At 35.9% G+C, this 13,700-nt stretch overlaps 1 protein-coding gene across 1 annotated transcript in view; it reads left to right on the top strand.

Annotated features, from left to right (window-relative positions):
• The window catches only part of LOC117342506 (sodium/hydrogen exchanger 7-like), a 55,135-nt gene that overhangs the window by 6,663 nt on the left and 34,772 nt on the right, over window positions 1–13,700 (top strand). Inside the window, 10 exon segments of the mRNA XM_033904682.1 lie at window positions 246–340; window positions 1,579–1,684; window positions 3,583–3,718; window positions 4,912–5,017; window positions 6,037–6,125; window positions 6,233–6,346; window positions 7,339–7,450; window positions 7,922–8,075; window positions 8,491–8,542; window positions 9,159–9,233. Of these exon segments, the coding sequence (XP_033760573.1) occupies window positions 246–340; window positions 1,579–1,684; window positions 3,583–3,718; window positions 4,912–5,017; window positions 6,037–6,125; window positions 6,233–6,346; window positions 7,339–7,450; window positions 7,922–8,075; window positions 8,491–8,542; window positions 9,159–9,233 (1,039 nt within the window).

Raw genomic sequence — 13,700 nt, 5'->3', positions numbered from 1 at the left:
ATGCCGACAATGGCAGGTTTAGTCTATGATCACGCGAGTGAGGTACGTAAATACGTCCGTGTACAAGCTTCACCAGGTGTAGACTACGCCAATAGTGGTCACGCACGGCCGAACATAAACTCTAGGACGAGTTGACATAACCACCTTCGCTTAGAGAAGTCAGCTCGTCAAAAATCTTAAAAATGCATCAACTTCAAAAATGCATCAACCTTTATTCTAATTGACCCGATTCCTTTTACTTACAGGGGGATTATGTACGGATTGACAAGGCTGATGGATATTACTTTTAGTTTGAATGATTGTTTTTTCTTTGGAGCGATAATCTCGGCTACGGATCCAGGTTTGTATATTTCGGTTTCACACTAAACATGTTATATATTTGTTCAATACTTGCTTACTGTAGACTTGTGTACTACTCTTATCCTTCCCTGTATGTGTACAATAACACATACAACATTCAGCTTTTGAATCTCCCAAATTGTTACTATACCCTGAAACTTTCAAACCTTATGATCACATCAGACTGTATATACCATGCAGTAAGGTCAAAGGTCACTCAGCTGTAGTGGCTGCGGTGGCCGAGTGGTTAAGGTGTCCCAACACTTTATCACTAGCCCTCCAAAGTGGATCTATTTCTTATAAATTTAGTTAAAAGTAAAATGTTAATAAATCACCATTTAAAAAACAAATAAAAATAAATTCCAATTACCGTATTATGCTAGCATTTCGTATTTGCATTATTTGGTATTTTGTGCTTGTATTCTGAATGATCAATAATAATATAAAGGTAAGTGTCAAAGGTCAAAGGTTAACTGTAAGCCTGTTTATATTTTCCTTCATGGGTTTGTATGTCAGAATTTCTAGTTATAGACAAGTCAGGAAAATTAAGGGATAAAAGTCCAGATAGTTACGTGCACTAACCGGTAACAAGTACAATATTGGAACCAGAGAAACAAATAAGCTTTCTACTTAAATGCACAAAAAAACAACTGGCTTCTCAAAATTCTTCATATATTGTACAAAAAGTTTTCTTGAACAGACTAGACAACAACCGTAGACAGATCTTCTACAGCTTTAATGGTTGACATGTTTAAGTATGCTGAAACATGTAAACAATTAAACCTATTACAGATCTACCTACTGATTTTGTCTGGTTTTTCGTTACTTATTGTAAACACTTCATGGACCGGACTGATGTACTGTAAACGTGGAAATTTATGCGAAGGGGGAAATTTACGTTAATTATGCGGAGTCCTTTTGATCTCAAAAATTTGCCCCACACACATATTATTTTGATATCAATTTGCCTAATCTCCAACTACAAATGAATGGATTGGTCGCAAAAAATTACCCCTACGTTTACACATCGAAGTCCTGAGATTAACCCCCATGTGAAAATAACCATTTTTTACATTGTTTTAATTTTAATTTATGCAAGGGAGACTACCACACCTACAGAACTGCCTATACCAGATGTTAGATCTCATTTTCTTTGTTATTTGTTTAATAAATCAGATTAGTAGGATCTTAACTTTAATTACCTGAGAATTTATGCTAAATCTTTTCCATTACACACAGTGACTGTGCTAGCCATCTTTAGTGATCTGAAGGTGGATGTGGACTTGTTCGCCTTTGTGTTTGGGGAGAGTGTTCTCAACGATGCGGTGGCTATTGTCTTGTCAGAGTAAGTAACCATATGCTACAATGTATTAGGAATATTAATCTTTAATGATTTTCAATGCTTTCTTAAGAAGGTCTTATCTTCAGGTGTCTATTTATATCATGATGGTAAAAAGTAGCAGGGCTCAAAATGGATATTTTTACCAGGTGGCCTATTTGGCTACCAAGTCATAAAATCTAGGCGCCAATTGGAAAAGTTTGGCTTTTTGGCCAAGTTGTCTTAAATGGAAAAAAAGAATAATATAACATCTCTCTGTAACTTTTTCGATTGTAAACATCATTTTAGAATTGACTACAATCTTGAGAAAACTAACAATATCGCACATTTACACAATTGTTTTTAGAGGCCATAGGCGCCTTATAGGTCAATGACTGGTCACCAATGGTGAATTTAAGGCGCCATGGCCACTGAAATAGGTGCCACTTTGAGCCCTGAGTAGTGTGATTTTCATTCAATTTGGAGTCTGTATTTCATGGAGGTATATTCCTGTTGCAATCTGAGCGTTTGAAAAAAAGCCTATATATATTGATTTCTCACATGAAGCATGTTTTTTATCCAAAACGTGAGTTAGACATACAATGTTTGCGAAAAGTCAGATAGACTTGTCAAGGATAATTTATAAGCTTGAAATTTAGCTGTCAGTGTATCTAAAATTTCTTTTGAAATGAAGTTTAAGGGAATTAATCAAAATCATTCTTTAATCATTTTGAATTTCTTCTGAAATTAAGTTTAAGGGAATTAATCAAACATTCTTTTATCATTTTGAATTTCTTTTGAAATTAAGTTTAAGGGAATTAATCAAAGCCATTATTTAATAATTTTGAATTTCTTCTGAAATTAAGTTTAAGGGAATTAATCAAACATTCTTTAATCACTTTGATCTAGATCTCTGCAATACATGAACTTCGGGTAATGTCGTGTTGGTCTTCCACAACCTTGTATGTAAAGCAGTTTTATCCAACAAAGAGCTTGGGATAAGGCCGTTGTGCATTTATTGTATTGCTGTGTATCATCACTTGATTATAAATTTGCTGTCCAATATATTTCATTTCACTGGTTTGCTGTCTTTCATCACATTATTTTCACATATCTATCAACTGGGGATGTCATTAACATATTGTACCCATTAATTGATGATGTCACACTAAATTATGTACCCATAAATTGATGATGTCATGCTAAAAGGTAAAATGTATACCCTTTAATTGATGATGTCACACTAAAATATATACCCATAAATTGATGATGTCACGCTAAAAGGTAAAATGTATACCCATTAATTGATGATGTCACACTAAAAGATCTACAAATCAATTGATGATGTCAATAATAAATTTACCCATTAATTGATGATGTCACTAAAAGATTCCAATATTTTGATATAATCAATTATCAGAGATACAACTGGTTAAACTTTTAATGGATGTTAATTCATGTTTTCATTTTTGATATTATTTCTTTCCATTTGATATTAGATAATAGTTTGGGATTTATTTACTAAAAATTAACAGATGTTTCTTCCTAATCAACACAGACCAATATTTTGAATTTTAATCAGTTTCAATAATTTTGTTTTTGAAATGGCAACCTTCATGTATATGCTGGATGTTGAAAATAGTATAAATCTGAAAAATTAAGAATAAAATTATAATTTCCTATTGATAATATGGTCCATTTTTATGAAGTATTGAAATAATACAGAAATATGTATGTTATGATTGAGTGCTACAAAACTCGATAATCACTGTAAAAAATTAAAATGTTAATTAATTTTGAAATATATCTTTTTTGCATTTAATGATTTTCAGACATGGATACATATTGGTCAGCAATACTGTTGAGGTAGACCCTTAATCTATAATAAACTTTTATACAACATGTTTTTTTTCTGTATTTCCCAGATCTGTGGAGACATATGGACAGTATGCCAGCACCGGTTTTAGTGCCAATGCTTTTTTCAAATCCCTAGGGAGCTTTATGGGAATATTTGCTGGAGCGTTTGCCATTGGTTCTTTTATAGGTTGTCTCACGGCTGTCATATCCTTTATATCTAATTTATGATACGGCAATTCATAGCGAAAACGTTAAACTGAAAAAAACCCATCTACAGACAATTCAAGCTAAGGGAGGCATAGATCTCATTTAATCTCTATGGTAATTGTGCGGAGGTGAGAAAGTGCAACGAGAAAGAAATGTCATTTATAGACGGATGACAACATTATACAATTAATGACTCTACGTCAGGTTGATACAAGGATTTATCAACACGTGCACGAGAAAAGTGATTTACTCTGAGGCTGATGTAGATATATTAGTTTTCAAGGGTTAATAAATCATTGTATTAACCTAATATAAAGTCAATAATTGTTTATCAAATTATTATCATAATGTACAGCCTACACCATAAAAGTGGTTTACGACAATTATGTTATGCCAGATTTAGTTTTCTGTACCAACTACATACTAATCAGTGGTACTAATATGTTATGTGCTTGTGTCGGCAGATTAGATCACTTCCTTCCTTGTTTCAAACTTCATCCTCATACAAAACATGTATGACCCTCGCAGTTAGGAGGAAGTTAACCCCTTCAGACAACAAACATACGTCATTGTCAGGAAACTCATCTCCATAGATTGGTGTCTATATGAATTTGAATACCATAAACATTTAATGTGTTTTCCACACATCAACTGGACACTTCAATTCACAGCTGTCGGCCATTTGCATTGTACATGTATATTGCTTGTGATACTACAAAAAATATTTACAATACTAGAATTGATGACACAGAAATGTTCTGTTGCTAATTATAGAACCTGATGGACAGACTTGCAGTAGAATAACAGATCAATTTTGACGGCCATTATCAAAGTTGACATTTGCATTTGATGTCTAGGTCTATTTTAAAATGAAGTGGTAAAACTGTCTTATATGAAATAACACACAAACCATATTTGACCTAATAAGCACATTTTGCTGTTACAAAAACAAGAGGGGTGTGCTTGATAAAACCATGTACACAGTGACAGGGAAACGTTCTCATGCAAAATCTGGGTTGAAAAAATAACACATTTTTATCAGTTTGTTTATTTTTATGTAGTGAAAACAATCATAACTGTTTGGTGCATTTATTGGGTCGAATGCAGTATAACAGTTTCTCATGTCCAGACTTGTCTGTATTTATGTGTGTTATGATCTGAGTCTGATTTTGCTCTTTAACTCCATTCACATTACTAAATTCACGAAGATCCGGGACTTCCCGTTGTTGGAGACAGCCCTTTTCTTCCTCATGTCATACAGTACATTCCAGGCTGCTGAGGCTGCAGGACTCACAGGTAAGTTCACAGCAGTCCTGTTCTCTGGAATCACGCAGGCCCATTATACCTTTTACTCTTACTATACATGTATTAGGAATTGTAGCAGTCCTGTTCTTTAGAATCGCACAGGCCCACTATACCTTTTTTGTTACTATATTGGGAATCGTAGCTGTCCAGTTTTGTGGAATCAAGCAGGTCCATCAAATATTTTGCTGTAACTATATATTAGGGATGTAATGTAGTGGTCCTATTCTATTTAACTGCACCGGCCCATTATGCCTTTTGCTTTTACTATATTAGGAATCATAGCAGTCCTGTTCTGTGGAATCACACAGGCCCATTATACCTTTTACTGTTACTATATTAGGAATCATAGCAGTCCTGTTCTGTGGAATCACACAGGCCCATTATACCTTTTACTGTTACTATATTAGGAATCATAGCAGTCCTGTTCTGTGGAATCACACAGGCCCATTATACCTTTTGCTATTACTATTTTAGGAATTGTAGCGGTCCTGTTCTGTGGAATCACACAGGCCCATTATACCTTTTACTGTTACTATATTAGGAATCATAGCAGTCCTGTTCTGTGGAATCACACAGGCCCATTATACCTTTTACTGTTACCATATTAGGAATCATAGCAGTCCTGTTCTGTTGAATCACACAGGCCCATTATACCTTTTACTGTTACTATATTAGGAATCATAGCAGTCCTGTTCTGTGGAATCACACAGGCCCATTATACCTTTTACTGTTACTATATTAGGAATCATAGCAGTCCTGTTCTGTTGAATCACACAGGCCCATTATACCTTTTGCTATTACTATTTTAGGAGTTGTAGCGGTCCTGTTCTGTGGAATCACACAGGCCCATTATACCTTTTACTGTTACTATATTAGGAATCATAGCAGTCCTGTTCTGTGGAATCACACAGGCCCATTATACCTTTTACTGTTTCTATATTAGGAATCATAGCAGTCCTGTTCTGTGGAATCACACAGGCCCATTATACCTTTTGCTATTACTATTTTAGGAATTGTAGCGGTCCTGTTCTGTGGAATCACGCAGGCCCATTATACCTTTAACAACTTATCTGTGGAGTCAAAACAGAGAACAAAACAGGTAAGATTTATACAATTTGACAAATAAATATGTCAAGCTAATATTCAGACTGGTACTTAATATGTGTGATGTTTTCATGTAATATGTTTTAATTTCTAATTTTTCAGTTATTTGAGCTGACAAACTTCCTGGCAGAAAACTTTGTTTTTCTCTATGTGGGCGTGTCTATATTCACATTCCACGCCCAGAAGTGGCACGCAGGCTTCATCCTCTCAACATTCGTATCCTTGACAACAGTATTATACACAGTAGCAGTTTGTGCTATGTCGGCACAAAATAAATCTGTAAATAATTTTTGTCATAATTTGAATTGCATTAATTTTGTAATTTGAAATTAACATGAAAAGTCAGTAAGAAAAATTCTCTTCATTGAATACATATATGTAGTTAAGTTTTTTATTATTTGATAGAGAAAATGCCTGTACATTTCTAATTTACAGAAAAGTAATACTTAAAAATAAGATTCAATAATATATTGTTGGTCATCCATACTGAACATAAATCAGTTTCCATGCAATATTTAAATTTGTTCCCTTTGGCCAAACAGAATATGTCTGCAATTGTGTGTCTCTTAATGTTGAATCTGCATGAGTAATTACTTAGGACTTTGAAGTCAGAAGGAGAAAGTTGAATGTTGCCTATGATAAATATACATAGAAAAACAGTTTTCATACAACAAATTGTGCTCCCTAGGGTGATTAGACCTGTTTGGCTACAAAGGCTATACATGTATATATAAGGGGCTGCGGTGGCCGAGTGGTTAAGGTGTCCCGACACTTTAACACTAGCCCTCCACTTCTGGGTTGCAAGTTCGAAACCTATGTGGGGCAGTTGCCAGGTACTGACCGTAGGCTGGTGGTTTTTCTCCGGGTACTCCAGCTTTCCTCCACCTCCAAAACCTGGCATGTCCTTAAATGACCCTGGCTGTTAATAGGAAGTTAAATAAAAACAAACCAACATGTATATCAAATTCTGTCAAATGCATGTGAAGTGAATGTATATAGGGACTGTTATTATATAGCTTTTAGAAAGTTTATGTTCCAAGACATAATAAATGAAATAGCAATTGAAGTTGTCAAATATATATTTGAATGGATAAAGATTTATTAACAAAACTGTTTCTAGCTGTCCAATGGAATTTTTGGCCAATATCCAAAATTAATTCGTACTAAGGATTTAAAAAGTTATTATTTGACCTTAACATATTGACCAGCTTGCTATCATTGTAGCGAGGTTCTGTAATATCTATCCATTGTCACTATTGCTCAATCTTGGCCGTCGGAAAAAAATCAAAAGTTCCTTCATGAATATGATGATGTTTTCCGGTAAGTAAGAAAAATGTACATGTGTATGGAAGTTAAAAAATTCAGTTGATGTAAGAAATGTTAATTAATTGATTTATGATTGATAAATGGAGAATGTGATGTTGTTCTCTTGAAATACAAATATTTCTCTTTCTTGTAAGATTGATAAAGTAATTTTGTATTCTTATTAGTGTGGATTAGTTTGGGATGGCACCTTTTGTCTTGTCTCATTTGGGGGGGGGGGGGGGGGGGGGGGGGGGGGGGAAGAACATTTTCAGAGGTCTACTACTAGACAGCAAATTTTGGAAATTTGGCTAAATTAATTTTGAAATAAAGAATAAGTGTATCTATCAGATTTGTTGTAAGTGCTAAGTAACTCTAAAATTAAAAAAGAAATTCTTGAGTATATACGTGCAATGAACATTTCTTTTTATATTTGATAAACACACATTTTTACGATTGTTATAATGGTGACAACTCTTCTCTGTCCAGGTTTACGAGGGGCCATAGCATTTGCTCTCTCCATCCGGAACACTTCGTCTGAAGCTAGGAGACTGATGGTGTCCTCCACCATGATGGTTGTCCTGGTTACCGTCATTATCTGTGGCGGGTTTACCACACCTATGCTGCAGTGGCTGCAAATAAGGTGAGGCTGACACATATATTATTTCTGATCTCTTCAGATTAATTGGGTAAGGCAAAAGAAAAAAATGTGTGGTTCTGGTCACAGCAGATTACTTGGGTAGGCCAAAGATAAAAATGTGTGGTTTTGGTCACAGCAGATTACATGTGTAAGGCCAAAGATAAAAATGTGTGGTTTTGGTCACAGCAGATTACTTGGGTAGGCCAAAGAAAACAAAATGTATGGTTCCGGTCACAGCAGATTACTTGGGTAGGCCAAAGATAAAAATGTGTGGTTTTGGTCACAGCAGATTACTTGGGTAGGCCAAAGAAAATGTGTGGTTCTGGTCACAGCAGATCATGATCAGTTAAGGCCAACACAAGTTACATATCGCCATCTTTTATTTGATATTTTAAGTTATAAAAGTTTTTGTTTTCAGGGTCGGAGTTGAAGAGGACCAGGAAACCACCGACGGTTCCAGCATTAGAACAGTAAGTTAACAACATTATCATAAAACAATATCGCACTTCATCGTTAAAGTCATTAAATGATAAGCGGTGACGTTTCAATAAATAATCAGTTTGAAGCAAATGTTATTTATATTTATATTAATCACATATAGTCTCGGACATCACTTCGAGCACTGTTCAATGTTTTACTTACAATATATATCAACTGCAGTCTGAGTTGGAATGAAAAATAATGATCAGATCAATCATGTGGCGAAAGCAAAAACAAAATAATGAATAAATAGGAATTGAAATAGAATTTATGGGAGAGAAAAATTGAGTTGATAGAGATTTAAAGCAATTATCAATCCTACCAGATACTAGTAAAGTCTAAAGAGAGTTTGTTTTCCTAGTTTTCAATACGGATATAAGTACATTATATACATATCTGTACCATTATAATATAGTATATAGCATATAGACAAAAAGCGAAATTTCATTGTCATGTATGTGTGTGTACATAAATTCAGTGAAAATTTGAAGTAGCGATTTTGAGCAAGTCCGAGTGTGTTGTATAAGACATTCGGTAAGGCCATCGTCATGGCAACGTCCTGTTGATAATGCTGTGATTGAAATGATTGACATTCGTCTGTAATAGGCTTCGTCCCGCCAACGTCAGTACAGCTCTATGGAGAGTCCTGTAGCAGAGACGCCCACCTTCTCAAACGATCTGGTGCGTCAAGGTGTTGTGGGTTCTGCATGGGTGTTTATGTACATAGGGCCGCCAGCAAATTAAATGCTAGACAAAATATAGGTCAAGTCAAGTCAAGTTATTTTTAAACGAACAATAATGTTCGTTTATTAGAATCCAGAGTAGAATGCTGTGTATTTGGTGACTTTTTCGCCATGCACCACCTACTTTCGTTTTCAATCCAATATGGCTGACTTCAAAACGTTCGCTTCAAACCACAGACCTAGCGTTGTATATATTATACGTCGTTACATACATATAACAGTTAACACAAGCCGAGGGCTTTTATAACTGGCAACAAATGTATAGGAAAAGTCAACTTGAATGTCTTGCTGATTTTTAGCCCACCATCATCAGATGGTGGGCTATTCAAATCGCCCTGCGTCCGTGGTCCGTCGTCCGTCCGTCCGTCCCTCCGTCCGTCCGTAAACAATTCTTGTTATCGCTAATCCTTAGAAAGTAATGAAGGGATCTTTCTCAAATTTCATATGTGGGTTTCCCTTGGTGCCTAGTTATGCATATTGCATTTTGAGACCAATCGGAAAACAACATGGCCGACATGCAGCCATCTTGGATTTTGACAATTGAAGTTTGTCATCGCTATTTCTGAGAAAGTCCTGAAGGGATCTTTCTCAAATTTCATATGTAGGTTCCCCTTGGTCATAAGTTATACATATTGCATTTTGGGACTGATTGGAAAACAAAATGGCCAACCGGCAGCCATCTTGGATTTTGACAATTGAAGTTTGTTATCGCTATTTCTGAGAAAGTACTGAAGGGATCTTTCTCAAATTTCATATGTAGGTTCCCCTTGGTGCCTAGTTATGCATATTGCATTTTGAGACCAATCGGAAAACAACATGGCCGACAGGCAGCCATCTTGGATTTTGATAATTGAAGTTTGTTATCGCTATTTCTGAGAAAGTACTGAAGGGATCTTTCTCAAATTTCATATGTAGGTTTCCCTTGGTGCCTAGTTATGCATATTGCATTTTGAGACCAATCGGAAAACAACATGGCCGACAGGCAGCCATCTTGGATTTTGACAATTGAAGTTTGTTATCGCTATTTCTGAGAAAGTACTGAAGGGATCTTTCTCAAATTTCATATGTAGATTCCCCTTGGTGCCTTGTTATGCATATTGCATTTTGAGACCAATCGGAAAATAACATGGCCGACAGGCAGCCATCTTGGATTTTGACAATTGAAGTTTGTTATCGCTATTTCTGAGAAAGTACTGAAGGGATCTTTCTCAAATTTCATATGTAGGTTCCCCTTTGTGCCTAGTTATGCAAATTGCATTTTGAGACCTATCGGAAAACAACATGGCTAACAGGCAGCCATCTTGGATTTTGACAATTGAAGTTTGTTATCGCTATTTCTCAGAAAGTACTGAAGGGATCTTTCTCAAACATTTTTGCAAGTTCCCCTTGGTCTGTAGTTCTGCATATTGCATCTAATTCTTGGGACCAATAGGAAAACAACATGGCCGACAGGCAGCCATCTTTGATTTTGACAATTGAAATTTGTTATCGCTATTTATCAGAAATTGCTGAAGGGATCTTTGTGAAATTTCATTTGTAGGTTGCCCTTTGTGCCTAGTTATGCATATTGGATTTTGAGACCAGTCAGAAAACAACCTGCCCGACAGGCAGCCATCTTGTATTTGGACAATTGAAGTTTGTTATCGCTATTTTAATGATGGGATCTTTCTCAAATTTCATATGTAGGTTCCCCTTGGTCCCTGGTGTTGCATTTTGGGACCAATCCGAAAACAACAGGCAGCCATTATCGCTAAATCTTAAATTTTATATATAGGTTCCCCTTGTTTGAAAAGTACTAGAGGGCTGTTTCTGAATTTACACAGATTAGTAAGACTTAGAGGAAGGGAAAAGTAGAGAAAAGATCAATCTGACATGGAACCTATAAAGATCATTCAATGGTGGGCGCCAAGATCCCTCTGGGATCTCTTGTTATATGTATATTTTTAGCCCACCATCATCAGATGGTGGGCTATTCAAATCGCCCTGCGTCCGTGGTCCGTCGTCCGTCCGTCCCTCCATCCGTCCCTCCGTCCCTCCGTCCGTAAACAATTCTTGTTATCGCTATTTCTCAGAAAGTGCTGAAGGGATCTTTCTCAAATTTCATATATAGGTTCCCCTTGGTTCCTAGTTATGCATATTGCATTTTGAGACCGATCGGAAAACAACATGGCCGACAGGCAGCCATCTTGGATTTTGACAAGTGAAGTTTGTTATCGCTATTTCTCAGAAAGCACCAAAGGGATCTTTCTCAAATTTCACATGTATGTTCCTCTTGGTGCCTAGTTATGCATATTGCATTTTGAGACCAATCGGAAAACAACATGGCCGACAGGCAGCCATCTTGGATTTTGACAATTGAAGTTTGTTATCGCTATTTCTCAGAAAGTATTGAAGGGATCTTTCTCAAATTTCCTATGTAGGTTTCCCTAGTTGCCTAGTTATGCATATTGCATTTTGAGACCAATCGGAAAACAACATGGCCGACAGGCAGTCATCTTGGATTTTGACAATTGAAGTTTGTTATCGCTATTTCTCAGAAAATACTGAAGGGATCTTTCTCAAATTTCATTTGTAGGTTCCTCTTGGTTTCTTATTATGCATATTGCATTTTGGGACCGATCAGAAAACAACATGGCCGAGAGGCAGCCATCTTTGATTTTGACTATTGAAGTTTGTTATCGCTATTTCTCAGAAATTGCTGAAAGGATCTTCCTCAAATTTCATATGTAGGTTCCCCTTGGTTCCTGGTATTGCATTTTTGGACCAATCTGAAAACAACATGGCCGGCAGACAGCCATTAATGCTAAATCTTAAATTTGTAATATAGTTTCCCTTTGTTTGAAAAGTACCAGAGGGCTATTAGTAAGACTTAGAGGAAGGGAAAAGTATAGAAAAGATCAATCTGACATGGAACCTATAAAGATCATTCAATGGTGGGCGCCAAGATCCCTCTGGGATCTCTTGTTTTTTTACGTCAGAGGTCAAGGTCAAGGTTGTTGATTTTTTTTTTACATCAGAGGTCAAGGTCAATTTTGCTTTAATTTACGTAAACATATATAACTGTCTTAGGATCAGAGTTCATGGGATCAGAGGTCATCAACAATTGTATTACTGTGGACTCTATCCGATCCGGATCTTTGTCTAAACTGGACTCTATCCAATCCGGATCTTTGTCTAAACCAGACTCTATCCAATCCAGATCCTTGTCTAAACCAGACTCTATCCAATCCGGATCTTTGTCTAAACCAGACTCTATCCAATCCGGATCTTTGTCTAAACCAGACTCTATCTAATCCAGATCTTTGTCTAAACCGAACTCTATCCAATCCAGATCCTTGTCTCGGGTCAAAGAATTTTGTCCTGTAAAATTCCTTCTGTCAGTATCTGTAGTACATGTAGTTTAATTCTGTCTAATCCGAACTCTGTTTAAACCAGACTCTGTCTAATCCGAACTCTGTTTAAACCAGACTCTGTCTAATCCGAACTCTGTTTAAACTAGAATTTGTCTTTCTGTAATCTGGTCCTTTTTCAAAGTCCTTCTCCTTCTTTACGGGAGTAAATTTCGGGTCCAGTGTAAATCAGTGGCTTTGGTGGGCCCAATAAAATAAAACTGTTAATTGTCGATGCTGTCCCAGTTAACAAAATAGTGATGAATGTATAGCAAGGTTAAATTAGATTTAAAAAAAGCATTTATTCCTATTTTGCATTATAAAATAAGCATCATTTCACAAATACAAATAAATGTGATATCATGATTTGTGTGAAGACATTAACCATATATCTATCACAATTACATAATAATTATATTTTACATGTAACGATATAAAAGTAGACTCTCCACAAACAAGCTAAATTATAAAGTCCCATGAAGTCTGATTTAGACAGAATCCACTGCAATATGAACCACAGGGGCTTGGCATAATTTTATAAATGATAGTCCATATGGACACTGTAATACATAATATATATATGGACTATCATTTATAAAACCATGCAAAGGCCCTGTGATATGAACCATGAAATTACATAAAAAATCTTTTCATCAGATCTAAGTTAAGGTCACTTTGAAACTTTCTAGAAATTTGTTAGAGGGATACAAATATTAGAGACATTCTGTGGTTTGAAAGGGTCGGGTATGTTAAGGAAATTTTCCCGATAAAGAGTTTCGTGATACCCTCGGTATATATTGGAAGCTGGCGGCCCTGACTAGCATGTTTTTCGTAGTTCTCGGATGTTGCTGTATGTCTTTCTGGCATTAGGATGTTGTAGCATGTTGTTGGCTGGTGTTGTACAAAATATTCCTAGAATTTGTTGATTTTTTTATTTCTTTTTTCTAGATTAATACGATATTTCATAAAGAATATTCAGTATTTGAATTGTGTTGTGATAGAAAAATCATTAGGTT

The sequence above is a fragment of the Pecten maximus genome, chromosome 14, assembly GCF_902652985.1.
Source record: "Pecten maximus chromosome 14, xPecMax1.1, whole genome shotgun sequence".
Taxonomy (NCBI): Eukaryota; Metazoa; Mollusca; class Bivalvia; order Pectinida; family Pectinidae; genus Pecten; species Pecten maximus.
This window is presented reverse-complemented; position numbering and strand designations above follow the sequence as displayed.